Source organism: Sceloporus undulatus, chromosome 7 (genome assembly GCF_019175285.1).
Source record: "Sceloporus undulatus isolate JIND9_A2432 ecotype Alabama chromosome 7, SceUnd_v1.1, whole genome shotgun sequence".
Classification (NCBI taxonomy): domain Eukaryota; kingdom Metazoa; phylum Chordata; class Lepidosauria; order Squamata; family Phrynosomatidae; genus Sceloporus; species Sceloporus undulatus.
The window spans coordinates 12,625,520-12,644,304 of NC_056528.1; the positions used below are offsets into that span (position 1 = coordinate 12,625,520).

General features: G+C 42.4%; 1 protein-coding gene across 1 annotated transcript in view; it reads right to left on the reverse strand.

The window, feature by feature from the left end:
* The window catches only part of DENND1A (DENN domain containing 1A), a 171,335-nt gene that overhangs the window by 72,026 nt on the left and 80,524 nt on the right, over positions 1-18,785 (reverse strand). The window contains 4 exon segments of the mRNA XM_042478041.1: positions 1,802-1,912; positions 6,122-6,175; positions 7,996-8,076; positions 8,430-8,499. Of these exon segments, the coding sequence (XP_042333975.1) occupies positions 1,802-1,912; positions 6,122-6,175; positions 7,996-8,076; positions 8,430-8,499 (316 nt within the window).

The window sequence follows — 18,785 nt, forward strand, 5'->3', positions numbered from 1 at the left end:
TGTGTCAGCATTTAAGTACAACGTGCATAAAGATTGTTCGAGATGACTTTTAGCAATTACTTATTTCCTCCATCCTTTGTATCAACAGGTGTTGCCTTTCTTCTTTTCTGTTTTCAACATGGGTTGTTCTCCTCACCCCCCCACCCCCGAGATTGCTTTTCTGGACTTGTAGAATTCAGCTGTAATGTCATACAATCACAGTCAGACCAAAGACTACGGAGTCACTTAGAAACCAGACAGCAGAGTATAGCCAGGACTACAGAAAAACACCTTTTAATCATTTAAGTCAAAGACATTAGGAAAAACGCATTTTATTCAAAGTTTACCAAGGGAAACCATTTTTTGAAAAATCCCAATCAATATACATCTACAGAGCAAGAAAGAAGTTTTGTTTTATTTTTTAAAGAAAGTAGAAGCTTATTGACTGTCACAACCTTGAAATATAAATCTTGAACTAAACCAAGCTGGAGTATTGTGCTGTTTTGTTTGTGTGTGTGTGTGTGTGTTTAAAGTAATGATGCAGGGCCATCTTTAGAGCAGACTGTCCTTTGAGTGTGCTGCAGCTTTCATCTCTCAGGTACTTGATGGACCCTAAGTAGCATTAAGCCTGCATCCTTATCAGACAAAATTACGAAAAATGCGGTTCTTATCATCTGCCATCAGAGTTCATCAAGAGAAGGTCAGAAGGAGATCCATCTGAAAGCAACGTTTGTCAGGGGAGATATCTATCTATCTATCTATCTATCTATCTATGGTGCACAAAACAGGGCATTGCTAACGCCACATAAATGTTATTATAAAGCTCCTTCATCAAGAGGAAAAACTGTACTTCAAAGGCCAAGAAGCCTCAGTGAAGCCCCCTATAACCTGAAAGAGTTTTGTCAAGCCCCTGTATGCTGCTATGGCTGCTATTAAATCTTGCAGAAATCTAAGCATCCATCTCCAGGTGGTCTTGGCAGCAAGAAGGTCTGTGTCTAAGGCCAAAGGCACACTGGGAGCAACAAAGAAACAGAGAGGGCATGAATCTGGCCCCCATACCTTCGTTTTGAGAAAGACTTACTAATCTTCATCTAAATGCACCTGAGGAAGTAGACTGAAGTCTAAGAAAGCTCATGCTGCCAATTTCTTTCGTTCAGATAGTCTCAAAGGTGCTACAGATCTCTCTACGTACTCATCTTCATCTAGGTTTTTAAAAATCTTATTTGTATTTCATGTCCCTCGAAAGCAGAATGAACACTGTCAGGTAGAGGTTAGGATAAGAGAAAATGAATGACCCATACTCAGCCAGTGAGCTTCGTGGTCGAGTGTGCACTTAGACCCAGCTTTCTCTAGTGCTGGTGCAATGCTCTGACCACTATACCAAAGGGCTGCTCATGAAAATGTAGCATTTGTGCATAATCTGTTAGTCTAAATCTGTGTGGTTTGTCTAAGGCAGTGCTTCTCAATTATTTTCTGTCATGCCCCCCCTAGGAAGAAGAAAACATTTCGCTCCCCCGCGCGACTGTAAATAGTATCATTTGTCTATAAAATTGTTATAAGTACACCTCTGCATAACATACCTTTACGGAGCCTTGCGCCCCCCCTGGGGGGCCCGCCCCACTATTTGAGAAGTACTGGTCTAAGGAGACTGAACATAAAATCCATCCAATATTCTTGTCTGCTATACCAGCCAGCCTCACCAGTTGGCTCTGGAAGGAATGATCTGTAGCCTACTGGGTTGCTTCTGACTCCTCCAGTATTCCCCAGGACAGATTTCACACAGAGAGACCTGAAGGGAGCAAGTGACTTCTCACCAACTTACAGTGCTCAGCTTACTGCAGCAAATGAGGATGCGGCGTTCATACAGCATACTGGCATACAGGTGCAGCATGTTGTTCACATCGACAGCTACAAAATACTCAGTCAGATTTCTCTAGGAAGGAAGGAAGACAAAACTTTAATAAGCTGTTCTGTGGTTTTTTTTTAAAAGAACGGCATTAAATGTCCCTTCTTCTTGGCTGCTGTAAGGTGGCACAAGCACAGATGCTAAGATAGCAGTGTGAGATTTGCAACTGAGAATTAGAGGTTTATTTGGACTACCTATAAAGACATGACTTTGACCATGAAAATCCACTGGGTGACCTTTGGCAAGTCACATTCTTTCAGCCTCAGAGGATGGCAATGGCAAACCCCCTCTGAAAAATCTTGCCAAGAAAATTGCATGATACGTTTGTCTTAAGGTTGCCATAAATCAGAAATGATCTGGAAGCCACACAACAACAACAATTTTAAAAGTCCTGGTTGTTAGTCCCAATGAACCCTTTCTCCCAATGAACCCTATACTTCCAGGCCTCAGGTGCTTCTTCTAGAGACCTTCCACTCTCTGGCTGCAGACTTTGTAACACAAACATGGAGTGCAGAAAGACACCAGGCACTGTTCCATGGATTTAGCAGCTAGGTCTTAGCAAAACTGTGCCAAGTACAGTAGTGGGCTGTTACTGCTAGGTTTCAAAGAAAGAGCTTCATCCTACAGTGACCAGGAATGACAGCTGAATGGATGGCCAGAAAGCCAAGATGAGCTGCATTCTTGGGAATGCTTCCTCTGATATATTGCTATATATTGGTAAAGAGCAATCACAAGCATGTTGATAAAAACACATTTAGGCTCATTATTAATGCAGCTAGGACCACAAACGTTTAGAAAATGAAGTAAACAAAACAAACACGTGCAAATACATACATGTGCACCATCGTACCCCTCTGAGCCGCCCCAAAAGATGACAAAGAGCAAACAGATTTAGAATCATGCAGAAGCACCGAGAGCCCATTAGCACTTTTGACAGATAACTCTAAAAAAAACAAACCCTAATACTTGGCCTGAGAAGTTTGCCAAGAAGCTTCATACTGTGCAGAAATATGTTCCACAGCTTGCTGTCCAAATACAAAGGGAAAGCTACAGACCAAAAAATTAATCATGGCCTTTGTAAAGCTCTCCTGTGTTTCTTCGTGTGTTTTTTTTAAAAAGGAATTAAACACAACAACAAACATGCATTGGTTAACAGAGGCTTTGTCAGTGTGTTGATGCCATTCTGGTCTTATGAGACAGCCTGAGGTGGAAAAGGTGCTAACTCTTCCAGGTAGAAAGGGAAGGGATGGGGAGGGAGGGAGGGAGAGAACAGATTTCATCAAAACCCCTCAACTGGCAAGTATTTTTTCCCATTGTAGTTCTTATCCCATCTGTGCTGATTAGCAAGATGTTTCTGTCTAAACAGAAGCCGTTTGCTTCACAGAACAGGAGTGGTTAAATTTTTTTGATCTTTATACAAGTCTAAGGGCCAGTAGTAAGGGCTGAAGAGCTGAAGTCCAAACTTTGCTCAAATGAATTCTGGTGGCACAATTTAGCCTTCTTGATCTTTTCAAGCCGTCTTTCCAGCATCCAGATATATTGTGCAAGACGTACTTGTGTAAAATAATACTGCTGCAAGCGTTCACTTTTATAACAGTGTGCTAGGTGCTGTCCATGTTTCATGGCGCTTATACTAGATGAGCACCACAAGACAAAGCCAGGAAAGAGTCCAGGGCGTGAAAGTGATGAATATGGAGGAGGAAGGGAAAGCCAGGCAAGAAAGCAAGGGCCAGCTTCTGCATTTGTTTTGCATTTGCTTCTCTTTGCTTCAAGATTCACACGTGCAAAGCCAAATAAAAGTTTAAAGAGCTATGTTTTTTATCACATCCATTCTTCTGATATTCTTCCCTAGCGGGCCTTCAGATGCTCTTTCGGACGCCCCCCATTCAATGACAGCATCACAAACACACCCTGCTTTGTGGTGCTCCTTCCTCAACACACACTCTCTCTCTCACACACACACACACTTTAAATCTTCAAGTACCACAAGTCACACCCACTTCACAGACTGAATGTGCAACTTTAAAAACCTTTTTTTCCAAGTATTTCTGGCCCAAAGCCTTCCGTTTTTATAGCATCCTTTGATTCACAAGCATTCAGAATGTCTACTGCTTGAATGTTATGGGAAGTTGACTCATATACTGAGATTGCTGCCAATAAACACTGGCAGACAGAAGAGACACCGGTGTAGAAGAAGGGGGGGGGGGAGGCCTGTATTTCTAGAGCCAATGTGTTGTGCATGAACATGCAGAAATGAGCACAACCAGCCGGAAGAACATAAGGACTGGTTCTGTAGTCTCTACCTTGCTGTTATTTCTTTAGGGTGCATCTCTTTTATCGACTTGCAGCCTGAACCAAGTACCCTCTCAAAAGATGTTTCTCCCAACAGAAAAAAGAACACGTTAAGTACCCATACCCACATAGATGATTTCTGACTGGTCAGTTGTGTAAGTCATCCATGGGGTCCATGGCTACACAAAGCACACTTCCAGGAAATAACAGGAATGTACAAGGTGGACAGAGTTATATTGAAAAGAGTTAAATTTATGATGTAAGTCAGCAAGAGATTAAAAAGGGCAATTTAAATCAAGATTCCTATTTTTACTTCTTTATATATTTCCCAAATAATGGTGCAGCTCTGACCACTAAACTATGGCACCTTACACCTAAACAGATAAATTAAACTGCTTCATTCTTACAGCCAGCCTCACATTCATTTTGCATACTTTTTCTTTTTTAACACATCTGTGCATGTATGTCTTGCGTGCTTTCAACTCATTTCCGACGCAATGTCTTTATAATACTCCCATATTAGTAGTGTACAAATTCAGAAATGATCAATTTTGTTCTTCATTGAGGCTAAAAAGCCTGTTTTAACTCAATATATCTGATAGAGGTTCTGGCTTACTTTAGAGAGTAATAGAACAGCTAACATAATTATGTTCTAATTGTCTAATAAAAATAGTTAGGTGTTTAATTTTTAAAAAGGGATTTTTATCCAAATGGGAACGAATGAAACTGCTTCATACAGAGTCACATTCCTGGTTCAAACTTAGTTTAAACTAGCTAAGTACTGTTCAAAATATAGGCTCTAAATTAACAGGTGCAGTTCACCAGCATTTCAGGCGCTCCCAGCCCTACTGATGAGGCCAGAGACTGAACTCAGGGCTTTTGCATGCAAAGTATCTGCTGCACCACAAGCTATTATCCTTCATCTAAAAATAAAGTAAAATTCCAGCCTGCATGGTTCTTCAGTAAGGGCTGAATAAAAGAAGAATATGAGAAGCCGCCTTATACTAAGATCACTAGTCTAACACCTGGCTATTATGTACACTGACTGGTGAGAACTCTCCAGGGTTTCAGAGAGAGGTCTTTCCCAGATCTACCTGGAGATGCTGGGGAATTAAATTTGGACATTCTGCATGCAAGACAGGTCCTCCATCAATGAGTCATGGCCCTTTCCTTATACTATCAAAGTTAATGAGATAACAGCCATCTCCAGCATATAACGTAGCATATTACATCTTCTCTCTCACTGTCTTCATAACCACTGCAAGAAATCTCTCTCTCTCTCTCTCTCTCTCTCTAGCACATGGGTGAACAATATACAGACTTGCACACATGCAATCCCTAGTTAATGGTAAGGGCTGGCGGGAGCTGCAATCCAAAAACATCTGGAGGATGAAGACTTGTTCATTCCTCCTCTAGAGCAAGGAAGGAGTGCAGGTTCTGTGAATTCGACAAAGATTGTTCTGACATCCTTTCCAGGTAACAGCCTGTTCTTTAAGTTCTGTATACAAAAGTTGAGCAAGATGATGTCCCAAAACAGAGGCGCTGGTGTCCTCAAGAAAAAGGGATACCACAAGCAACTGTTACAAATAGCGCAGCCAACATTCAGTGAGTAGTGCTTCACAGAAGCTGAAAGGCTGGGCCAAACCTCTGCCAAGATGAAAGTTCTGAGAACCCAGGAGATTCAACCCAAATGCTTATATATAGTATCAGAAAGGAAAGCTTTAAAACTTTTAAACCCTTCAAATTCTCTCTCCCTCATTCTTGTACAAACACACATGCACACTTTCATCCACAAGTACTTTCATGTATCATGAGATGTATGTCATGTATCTTTGCCTGACATTCTCTTGCTCCCCAATATGTGGTTTCTGAAATTCTGTGTGGTATATTTTAAACCACCTGAGCCAAGCGATATTTCAGAGAAACAACACAGAAGTTACTCACATTTTCAGGTATACTGGGAAGTTCTCTGATGTCAGGCACAGTAAAGTAAGAGTGCTAGGAAGAGTAGGAAGGAAAGAGAAAATATTATGGCCCTTTTATGGCACCATCAAACATTGGGCATTTATTTAAAACATCTGGCTGGTCCCTGTGGCAACAGAATGCTGGACCAGAGAGATCTTCAGTCTGAACCAGTATGCTGCTTGTTCTTCTCCTTCTTCTTAAATGGCTGAAAACATATGTATTGCTGAGGTACAAACTGCAAAGCTAAGCGACACTAGAGAATTGGGCGATTCTTAACGTAGAAGTGGAGACACCTGAAAATGTGTGAGAAGAATCTACCAAACATAAGATCTATGGGATGTGCAGGGGGATTCCATACCACAGTTTCAGAGGTTTCCACAGCTCCTAATATTATACACAAGGAACAAATAGATGGAGAATTGCATTATTTATAGTGGCCACAGAATTTAGCTTTTCTAGGTGTGGGGCTGTGATTCCTTGCACTGATGCTATTTTAATTCAGTGTTGTGCTTTTATGAGAATCTGTCCTATATCTGTTGTTTATCTGACATTTCAGCACCTTGCAAACAGCATATGGGCTGAAATACCCAGCAGCTGAAGCTCATGAGAGATGCTGAAACAGGTACAATGCAGCCCTCAGATTCCAAACCTGTCGCTGTTTTCATTTGGTTAGAAAGGGGCAATATGCCAGGAAAAGGGGAAGCATACTGAAAAAAAGAATGGCACAGTGCAGAACATGTAGGAACAGGTGGAGTCATAATTGTGAAAAATATGATTTGGTATGGAAGCAGGCAGGCTAAGGCAGACAGAGCCTGAAAGCAGGACAACCTCTCAGCTCCTTTCACATCCTTCTCCTGCTCCACTGCCCATGAAATATCAATAGCAAAGGAAGGTAAAGATCGTTCCTTTGGTACATCAGAATATGACAGCCAAAGCATCTGCCCCTCTTTCCCCTGCTTTAGAAAAACTCTGTCCTCAGCAAGAAAGAGGTGGGCTGTTAGGGAAATGTCTCCCTTTGATAAAACTGAGGTGTCTCTCATACAGGCTAAACAGTTCCTACTACTGACTGACACCGAAGAGCAAATAACCCAGAGGAAGCTCTGTGGAGCCACTGCTTGCTTGGAAACTGCATAAGAAGGATCAAAAGCGAATCTAAGCTGATGCTGAGTTTTCAAACTCTTTCTGTCTTACTAAGCGCTGCCAAGAAAACAGATACACTCTGACAAAAGTGCTACTAAAGTCACTTGGCAACCTACCTAAATTAGTCCCATCAAAACGGATACTAAAAGCTACGTTGCCTTATAATTTAATGAAGAGGTGGTCAAACAGAAGTGACATCTTCTAAGTAAGGGCTAATTGGTAGATGGAAGCTAGAATGTGGCAAAAGAAGGGAAAGGAACTCGGATGATATTATGCCAGGACTCTTCTATCTGCTTTAGGTTAACATGGTCTTCTGAAGTATCTGACTCCAATGAGAATTCCAGGGTGCCGTTGAATGGGGCCACCCTGTTGACAGTGAGAACACATCACATCACTGAATTTTAATAGCTGCCTCTGTTTTAAACTGTCCACTACATACACCTTTTTACTATGTTATCAGCAGTGTTTCTTGAAGATGGGTGGGATATTTGTTAGAAAAATGGTTTTTAAAAGTTACTGCACTAGGCTGGACGTATGTGTGTGCATCCAGCTTTATGCTTTCCGTTCAATTTACAGTGTAATCCAACACAATCTCCTCAGAAATAAATCCCACTGAATTTAATAGAGCTTAAGCCCAAGTAAGTGGATACAGGATTGCAGCTTTAGCAAAGAAAGTGATTCCACCATCCCTGGATATTAGGTTTCCTACTTACCACGCTGAGATGAACAGAAGTGGCAGGCTCAGGGATGGGCAGTTTATAAAGCGTTTCTAAAAGTTCATACCATTGACTGTCCTGAAACAAACAAAACAAGTTTTATTGTGTTTTGCTGAGGAAGAAAGTATAATTACCGCCCCAATGTATGCGAGAAAGGTCCACACTGACATAGAAAAATGTCTTCATCCTGAATACCACTGAAGCAGACTGTCTCCTTCATATAATATCATATGGCACATGATAATTTCATAGATGTGCCAGTTTGAAGATTTGTGTGTAAGGCTAGGATGCCTCCGAGTTGGCTACTGATACAATTTTTACAGGTATGCCTGTATGTGCATTGGCACACATGCAAGAAAACACACCCAAACCCATATGCATATATATGCACACCATACAGTTAAAATAGTAGCAGAACTCTGAAAGCTTACCTGTCCTTTTGCTGTATAGTCAGCCAAGATGTTGAGCAGCTTATAAAAGACTTCAAACCAAGGGAGGTAACTGTGAGGGGAAAACATTGAACGCACAGGTTAACAGCAACAACATTGTTTTACTTTACAGAATGTCCACAAACACTGTTTTTAAAATGTTGCAATGCTTGTCAAACACAGCAGTGCTTTAGTTGCCAGTTCTTTGGCACCAGGAGCATTCTCTATATTCCTTTACACATTAATCACTGATTTAAGACCATTAGCAACAGAGAGAGAGAGAGAGAGATGAATATGCTGATCGTTCTTGAAATGTGATCTTACAGAAACAAAGTCCTCCACTGGTGTGTGCTGCAAGATCACAGATCACTTTAATGGGGTTTGGTATTGAACTTCCATAGCATAGTTTTTTGAGGTCAGCTGGGTTATACAATAACGCTGCCACAAATGTCATTAAAACTATGGACATTGGAAAGGGAAGCCAAGAGAATTCTTACACCTCTTCTCACTAGGGACAATGGAGCATTCAGCTGTATCCAAGGGAAAAGGGCCACCAGGGCTTATCCAAAGCACAGTTGCCTTTGTCATTGGCAAAGGAGCGGGTGCTCCACCAGCCAAGCTAAGGTAATAAATGAAGTGAGATGTAGCAGCAGTGACAGGTAACAGAAACAGGGGATGACTGTTAACATCTGTCTGTAGCTTGCAAAAGCTACAGTAAAATTTCAGTAGCTTATAGACCCTACACTGATAAAGACTTTAACTTTTCACATTGTGTGACAGCATTATCGCGGCTGTTAAAAAACATTCCAAGAAAACCCAGGGACCAATTGGCTTACTGACCTGCCAACAGAATCACAAAGTTTTGTCATCACAATATAAACATTCCAGTGGGATTAGAGGGACAATAAAGTCCTGCTTCCCATTTTTAAATTTCACAAACCTCAACAGAGTCAAGAGCCACCATAAGAAGGAAAGAGGCCTCCTTGGAACAGGAGCCTGCCTGGCTCAGAGTTTAGGAAGAAATCTGGTAAACACTCAACCGTCAAGCACTGAAGACATGAACGCTGGGTGGGTGGGTGGGTTGGGGACAGAGAAATTCAGGGGTGGAACCCCTGTTTTCATTTGGTTGTCCTTCCCCAACGCAAGCCAATTTTTTTCCAGTGGAAAAATTGGAAAGTTTGGCAAACATAGGAGAAAAAACTCTCAAGATAAGAATGTCTTCGTGAATGTTTTTTGAGATGATGTTTTACTCATTCAAAATGCCAAGAACTATGTAGTATGAAGATCTGTAGGTAACAAATCAACACATTTAGAGAAGAGCAATGAATATTGTAAACGCACACAATCTTCAAATCCAAGATTTCTGCACCTAGTAGGTGTAGCTGTCTTCATCAGAAGAGCATAAAACTAGTGTAACAGTCTAATTGTGAGACTATTACACTACCAAAGAGTTCAATACTTTCAATGTTGAATTCAATTTTATACTCACATACAATGCTAGCCTTGTCCTTAACATTTTGACTTATGAGACTGTTACTGTACAAATCATATACTTTAGCTGGTTTATTACAAAATCTGCCATTTCTCTTTCCGATTTTTTCTTACTTTTGACATGACATTAGGTAGCACAAACTGCAATAGTTTCAAATATAGTATACAATATCTTCACAATCTTCCTGAGGCAAACCTAAGGCTTTGGTATTTTTAAATTTTATATGTTAAGTAACTTATGAATGAAGCATTTCATGTTCCTAAAGCAGTGGGGAAACCCTTTTACTTTGATATGAAAATAAGTCCTCCCTATATTTAAATTGCCCTGAAATTTTCAGGAAAAGAAACACTGGGAATTCCCACCACCATGGCTTCAAAATTTCTGGGAACTTTTCATCTCTAGCTGCAGTATCTGGATTGGTGAAGGCGACAAAGGAAACCGTCAGTGTGCTGCAGCGGATCTGTGTGTTTAGTGTTTTTATTCTCTGAAGGTGGCATTGATGCAACACAGGGCCTTCAGGCACCTCTGCTACCTGGGGAATAGAACTGAATCTTCCACAAACACGGGGCATTTAAACTTCCAGAAAAACGGCAACTTAGCAGTTTCAAACAGGAGGTTTATTAACAAAACAGCCAACAGAAATATTGGCACATACGGCGGGACTAAAGCCAGCACATCTGACAAAAGGTTTAGATGCTCTGCCTATGGTTTTCTCCAAGGTGTAAGTATCAAAACATACCGAAGTGTGCCTTTGGGGAGCTGGGCTCACTTTGCTAAGCAACCGTGTACCAGCTCCCTTTCCTCTAAATAGGCTCTCGCAACCAACCGCCAACACTTTTCCCGGGGGGCCTGCGCTGCCCTTTCATCTGGGGAAAGAATGCAACAGACGTTCTGCCTTAAGCAGTTATCTAGAGACGTGGACCAATTTCAATGCACCAAGAAGCCCCACGAGGAATAGGGAGAAACATATTTCTGCCAGCTTCTTCATGCCCAACCAAAAAATCCAGGGTTGAAAACATCAACAAGGACTCCAAGTTGTCCCCGAAAAAAAAACTCTTGTCCCTCAATGAATGTGGTGGTGCTTCTGAGTCAGGTCAATGAAATACACAATGAAACAAGCAAGGCATTTTGTTGCTGTGGGTTTTTTTAAATCTTAAAGATAAGGAAAAAGTAACAGCTGCTCTTTCACAGAAATGGTTCATGACAATTTTCAAAAGCCAGAGCACAGTGAGATAATAAATATCATAAAAAGTTGTTCTTTCTTGCTATAAGCACCTTTCAGGTCTGGCCTCAGGTACCTTAGCACCCAAACAGATCACCTTTTGATATCCTGCCATTCCTGCAGATGACCCCAGACAGGGCTCCGAGTTTGACTCAACTTTCCATCCTTTCGTAGGTCAGTAAAATGAGGACCCAGGTTGTTGGGGGCAATTGGCTTACAGATTGTAAACTACGTAGAGTGCTGAGTTCTGTATAGAAATGTAAATGCTATTGCTATCCTCTGGGTTGTCAGGCTCCCTTTGGCTTGGTGGCCTTCACTACAAATAGGGATACCGATGGCATGAGCCTTCTTCTTGCTTTGCTCCCATGTAGACATTGCCTAACAAAACCTTTAAAAGTTCCCTTAACTTCTGTCATCTGACCAGAAAGGAGGAGGAGGAAGTTATCTTGGGAAAAGACCGCCTGTCAGACTTACTTTGCATTTTTCTTTTTCCGAACCCAGGGGCTGGATTTATAACCCCAACACCCTGCTCCGCATGGGACTGAAGTACCAAAAAAACTAGTAGCTCCATCAGGGATTTATGGCGCATGGCTTGCTCATATTTAATTTGTAACCAAACACTTCCTCTTCCTCTTAGCTACCTCAGAACTTTTGATTAACTCTTGTTTTCACAGGTCAGAGGTTAAACAAAGGAAGGGAAGCACTCCATGCTGAAATTGCGCAGAGCTCTGCCACAAAAAAAACAGGGCCAGGGGCTGGAAGAACAATCTTGTTCGAGGAACATTAATGTAAGGGATAGGCAAGCGACTGGGCCAGGCAACAGGAGTTCAAAGACTCTAGGGATCATAAATCAGAGTGTCACTGGAGGACAAGACCGCTGCTGCCTATCTAGGAATGACATAGTTTTCTTCTGCCCTGACCGCTGGGCCTCTTGCCCAAATTGGACCATACTGACCAGAAATGAGGAGAATGCAATGCAGCCACACAGACAGCTTGTGGTTCCTCCGTTTCTGGGGCTGCCTCCCTCTCCCTCGCTCCCTTTCCTTGAACAAACCAGCCACTAAGCCTGGAGCCAGGCCTGTCTGAAGGAAGCCTGCTTGTTTGTCTTTAAAAAGAGTGGGCACCAAAAAACACTGGATTTTTATGACCGGGCTAGGTCTGCCTTCCCTCTGCTGCATGCATCTCACACTGCTTCATTCAGTAGCTTGTGTACTGTGACTGGATTTTACGACTTCCAGGAGGAGCCATGTTTGTTGGGCCATGTTAGGGGATGTTGTTGACGTTGTTTTTGTGCACACTTTGTTATTTTTTCTGCAAGACTCGAAGGATCCCTGTGGGCCACAAAGGCTAGCAAACTTATGAGGACATGAGCTTTTCTGGGCAAAAGCCATATGCATTCCAGCATCACCTAGCAGACAATGAATCTGGTTTTGACCATAAAATTTTTACACCGTGACAAATGTTTCCAGTGTAAACTGGCAGAGGAGTTCTTGTGTTGCCTTCTTTGAGCCTGTTGCACAAGCATAAAGGAAGCATGGAGGGTCAGGGCAGAGTGCAATCCATGCAATGAAAGCTAAGACGAAGTTACCTTCAGTGAAGCTGACTGCTGCTTCCCAGATGAAAATCCTGTACTAGAGCCAAGTGAGCTTCCTGCTATTCTCTCTCTCGCCACTCACCATCTGCCTCCACAGTCCACCAACCATGCTCTCCACATGGAAAGGAAGGATTCCTCACCTCATCAAGGCCACACATTTTTCTGACTACCAGGAAGGGGGGAAGAAAGCCCGTCTTTCTTTATTTCCTAAGGACTCAAGTTCAGGTTAGGAAAGCAAGGTAACACTTCACCCAAGCAAAAAGGGGAAGACAGCCAGCATGGTGTAGAGGTTTCAGCATTGGGACCATGTCTCTGGAGACCAGGGTTCAAATCCCTGCTTGGCCACAGAAATGCACTGGGCAAGTCACACTCCCTCAGCCTATTTCTTTGGAGGTTTTTAAAGAGACTGGATAGCTATTTGTTGAGGATGCTTTGATTGTGAGTTCGTGCATGGCATGGTCACAGGCCCATTCCTTAGCATTTTAGGTAGTGCTGGGGAAGACTTCTATCCCAAAGAGCCATCGCGAGGCCAAGTAAGCAGACAAATACTGACCTAGACAGGTCAGTTTCAGTCCAGCACATACTTGCATATATGTGTGTGTACAGCCCCTGTGACAGTAAAGCCTCCCCTCCCCCCATTAATTGTGCAAGGGCAAATGATGAAGAAAACGTCACATCTAGTTTCGACACAAAAGTACCCGGAAACATTTTAAGCATCAGGAAAATGTATGTTTTTCTACTGCAAAAGGGTGTAAACTTAACAATTACATTAAGAATTATTCCAACCACATACAATAGCCCTGAGGGGTTAATAGCAATGTCCTTTATAATTATCCATGCAGACTTTATCAGGCAAGCTGGGGGGGGGAGATGTGACTCCTTTTCAAAGAGCAAACTGAAAGGAAAAAACAAAACAAAACCCATGGATCATAAATGTGTCAGCAGCATTTTAAGCTGTTCCTCCATGAATGACCCTTTCCAGCTCAAAACAGCAAATAATTCCATATGCTTTTCTGGCAGAAGGTATGTGATCCATTGTTCTTCGTTAACTAATTGGACCAGACTTAATCCACCAAGATTTTGTAAATACTACTAATAAAAAAGAATAGCCCGCAGTAGAACGGATCTAAAAAATTGTCATTAGGCAAACACATTGGAGCTAACAGTTTATCTGTTACAAATGCCTGGGCTTACATTTTATTGTTATAAAGTGCAAAGCTCCTACCAGCCACAAATTAAAACCTTCAAGTGTTCACAAAGCAAACAAAGAACTTCACAAGCCTCACAGATCAGCTGTTGAACATGAAGCCTGAAGAGATAGGAGACCGCTGGGTCAGAAAGCTCCAGAGACTGTCTTCTTCTTGGGTCATCAAACTTTACAACCATCCCAAAGGAGATAAACAGAGGATTGGAAATCCATTTCTCCAGGGTAAAATATGGCCTCAGGACCAGCACAGCACATGCCAAAGGACAATATGGCTGGGTCCATTTCCTCACATGAATTACTACTGCCTAAGCATGACATGGCCTGGTGAGGGGTTCTTTTATCTTTTGGCTTCTGCAGATGCTCACCATCTGACAAAAATATTCAAAAGGCTAAACATGAAATCTCAATGAAGTCTATAAATAATTCTCTGAGTGCCAGATACTAGGGATAAACAACAACAGGAAACGCAACGCTTCCTGTGTCTCTCTCATGAGATCTCCAAGGTATCTGAATGACCACGACTGAAGGGCCTCCTCTGGTCTAGTCATTATATCCAGGGTTTAATCTGAGCCAGAGTTCAATGTGGATCCTCAATACTCAACAATATTCAACTGGGTTGCGGGGGTGGTAGTGCTGTCAATCGCCTTACTTCTTCTTTTCTCTTGCAATTTACAGTAGCTTTCCCATTTCAGTGACGAAACATTTGATTTACCAATTCCACGGATGATCCTCTCTTGGGAAGACTGCTCCCTAATCTGTCCTTTGATTTATGCACAGTTAAAATTGGCCAGACTCAGAGCATACACACATTTTTGACAGAGTGTAAATAAAATATGGCCCAAAAATTGCATCTGATGAATAAAATTTTCATTTGGTGAATGGGTTGATGAGTGAATAAAAAAGCCAGGGCAACCCCAGGGATGGATCGATGGTCTGACAAGAGGAAGGGGATTCATATGTTCACTACAGAGCCAACTTGTGTTATGGGAGGAGTGTTGCTTGACAACACGTTTTTAGAAGGAACACAAATATTTCTGGGTATTATTTTTGTTTTTAATGAACGCAGCACAACAGACCATGTGAAAATGTGCTGAAGGATTTGCTATACAGTTCAGTGAGAAACAAAATTTAAATATTAGCTGATCTCTGCCAATCTTTTAAAGAGAGAGGCGGTGGGAGGGGGAGGATATTTCTCCCCCTCCCCAGCTGAAGCAGCTGTTTCTTCTCACATCGAGACATTCCTAATGAGTCGGAGGTTTGTATAATAAATATCCTTCCCTTTGAAATGTGAAGATTCCACCATTAACATCCCTTTGATTTTTCCTTTTTAAAGAGCTCATTAGAATGGCAGAGAGGTAGGCACGGGATCTTCTAAATCGCAGAGGTTATCTCCCAGTACCAAGCGCTCCCAAGGTCAGGTGTAACGAAGAGAAGGTGCAAAAATGCCTCATGGGTGCGAGAGGGCGGCTGCTTCACAAGTGGGCTGGCAACGGGGGGCAATGGGGAGACAAGGTTAACTTTGTTGCTCACCTGGGAATCCGGGGCCGAGCCCTCAACCCCTGGCAATCTTGTGTCCAAGGTGGAACAGCATAATCCTGGAGCATGTCATTTTGCCAAGGGGCAGAAAAAGCAAAGCCCACTCATTTATTGCACCCCTCCTAGGACGATATGGCAAGCAAGCTCACTAAGATGTTCACTGCAACCAGGAGGTGCAGCTGCATTTTTATTCATGAAAAATTACTAGTCAGAGATTAAACACTTCTACTTTTTATCAGGATAGCATAAAATTCCCTCCTCCCGCAATCAAAACAACTATTTGACCCAGAACTAGTCCCAAAACATAATCCATAGGTTTGGGGCCACAGAGCCCAAAGAGACTCTGGAGACCATCTAGCCAAATGCCAGTTCAACACAGCATCTGTAATGCAAGAAACAGCTCTAACATCCCTGACAGATGGCTATCCAGCCTCTACTTAAACATTCCCAGTGCAGAAGATGGAAGGGGACTTCTATCATCCTCATTCCACCCACTCTTCATTTTGGCATGAGAACAACACTGTGCTTAAGCGAAATCCATAAGCACCTATTTTATTTATATAAATCTATTATGCCAGAAAGACAGCAATTAAGTCTCCCCTCCATCTGACAAAAGCTAGGTCAAACAACAAGACCTCCGACACCCGCCATGTTTTTATTAACACGTTGTACACGTGGGGAAAGGGACAATTCTCTACCATCTTTTGCTGGAACGCACTTGCAGGAAATTACATCTATGCTAAGTCCCAGGCCATCCACTTATAATAAGCACAAGTCCCTTTTCTTTGGTAACCCTCCTGCCTACCCTAAATGTGCCTGAACATGTTTTGTGGCTCTGCCCATTGCTAATTCTCCATTCTGCACTTGCAGATTCTCAATCCACTATAGTGACACAATCACACACTTTGCAAGCTTAAGAAACACTCCTGCAAGGGGTATGTTGTGCCCTTACTTATACACACACATTGCCATAGCAACAACTATGCATGTTGATGGGCTGCTAGCTCACCTACCTCAGAACAAACCAACACAGTTCCTTAAGACACAAGCCCTAATTGTTCAGTTTCGACAATGCAGGGAATTCAACCTCAGCCTCACAACAATCAGAACCAGATCCGTTCGGGAGGTGGGGGGTTCCTCTATGCGCAGCCTTTGAAGAAAGAGGCCCCTGAAGCCTTTGCCTCCTGGCTTTCATGGCCTCCGCCGGTTCTCTTCACCAAGGTCCTTTTGAGGAATGCTCCGTTGATCTTTCCATGCAGTGCAGTTTGTTTAGTTGCACAGTCCCAAGAGACTTCCCTTAAACTTTTGTAGTCAGAGCATGCAGCCCCAAAGGCTGCATCAAAGACAAGACATGACCCCAGATTTTAAAAGAACGTGGCCCAGAACAAACGCTTACACATATCACTTTATGTGTATTTCTTAACATATGCAGAAACCCCCATCTGTCTGTAAGAATTATAAACCTGAAATACATATTGAGCGACAAGATGAGGATGTGAAGAACAATACATATACAACCACAAGGCAACACTGATAGAAAAAAAAGTCTCATTGTAGAAAAAGCTGTTGAGGGAGAAAGGCCAGCTATTATCAAGGCAGTGTGCAATCCATTTTGGACCCAAGTGCTAAAGAAATCTGAATTTAAAGAAGAATATTAAAATGAATTTCCCCACACTTTACTGCTATGTCCATAGAGAAGTTCAATTTTCAGAAAGCAAAGGAGATGGAAATAAAAGTCTCCCTCCAGCCACAGATCCCCTCAAATACATCAATGAAAGATAATACAGTATTTTTCCCACAGAGAATTGTGGGGAAAGTGTTAAAATAAGGGGAGGTGGAGTTGGTTTTATCCCCCAACTCCCCTGTCCCCAAATTCAAGCTAAACATCCTCCTAAGACTATAGAAAAGAGACCTACATTGAGTTAGGATATTGGTCCATCTAGCTTACAGTGGTCTACACCAGTGATGGAAATCTTGTGGCCCTCCAGTTGTTGGACTGCAACTCTCTGCATCCTTGACTATTGACTATGAAGGGCTATTGGCAACTGGGGCCTAACAACATCTGGAAGGGTTAGATGATTCCCATTGCTGGTCTACATTGACTGTTAGCCATGCTCCTTGACCTCAGGTTGGTTTTTTCCCCCCAACTCAACCTGGAGATGGCAGGGCTCAAACCAGAGACCTTCTGCATTCAAGCACATGTGGTAGGCCAGTGAGCTGGAACACTTCCCTTAGAGAACTAAAGGGCCTTCTTTGAGGAGGAACTTCAGCTCAGCCTTCATTATGATTCCCACAAATGAGGTTATGCTACAAGAAGAAAACAGGGGTACAGTCACAATAAGCAGAGAGACAAAATGTTTGGCAGTCCCAGTGTGGCCTGCTAGCTTCTCCTGAGAAAGGGACCTTTTCATAAAAGAGAAATGGAGCCAAGTGCTTGAACTACTGTAGAAATGATAATGTGCAAACAAACAAGAACTCGAGTCACACAGGGTTGTGAAGCAGACAGGCAATTCTAATTTGTATACACCAAACTCAAAAGGAATAGCACAAAACAACAGCAACAATTCAATCAGGGGTTTTGTAAGCAAGCAGCAATCTAACTGGGAGACAAGTGATCTCCCCACCCAGTTTCTTGGGTTGCTTTGCTGAAAGAAGCATATGCAGCTGGCCATCTGAATATGTACTGATGGAGAAGCCACAATGGCATCAAGTGAGCAAATCCTTGCATGAAACTATTTAATTCAGACATCTCACTCTCACCCTTCTCATTCAGTCTTTCTTCACAGAAACTATTGCCCAGATTTATCATTCAGAATCCCTGTAAAGCTTCTTTTTCCACAGACCTAAAAACCTATGATCTACAGCAGGGGTAGGCAACCTGCGGCCCACGGGCCGCATGCGGCCCAGTGAGGCCTTGGGACTGGCCCCAGCCCGGTCCTGCCACCGATTGCCGCCAGGGCCTTTGGCCTCTCGCGCGCAGGGGCAAGGGGGGCAATTGTCTATAGACGCCTCAGAAACATGCATTTATATTAAAAAAAAAATTAAAAATCAGCAAAAATTTTTGCGTGTCCTCCACTTTTTTAAAAAAATGTCCACCATTTGAAAATGTTGTCCTACATTTGTCCCGGTTTATTTATGTATTTAATTTTTTAAAAAAAATATTTAATAATTTATTTTTTGGCTTTGGCCCCCCCAGTTGTCTGAGGGACAGCAACCCGGCCCCCGGCTCAAAAAGGTTGCCTACCCCTGATCTACAGTGTTCTTTCTTTCTTAATTTCAAATGAAAGTTCCAAGTCACGCCCATCAAT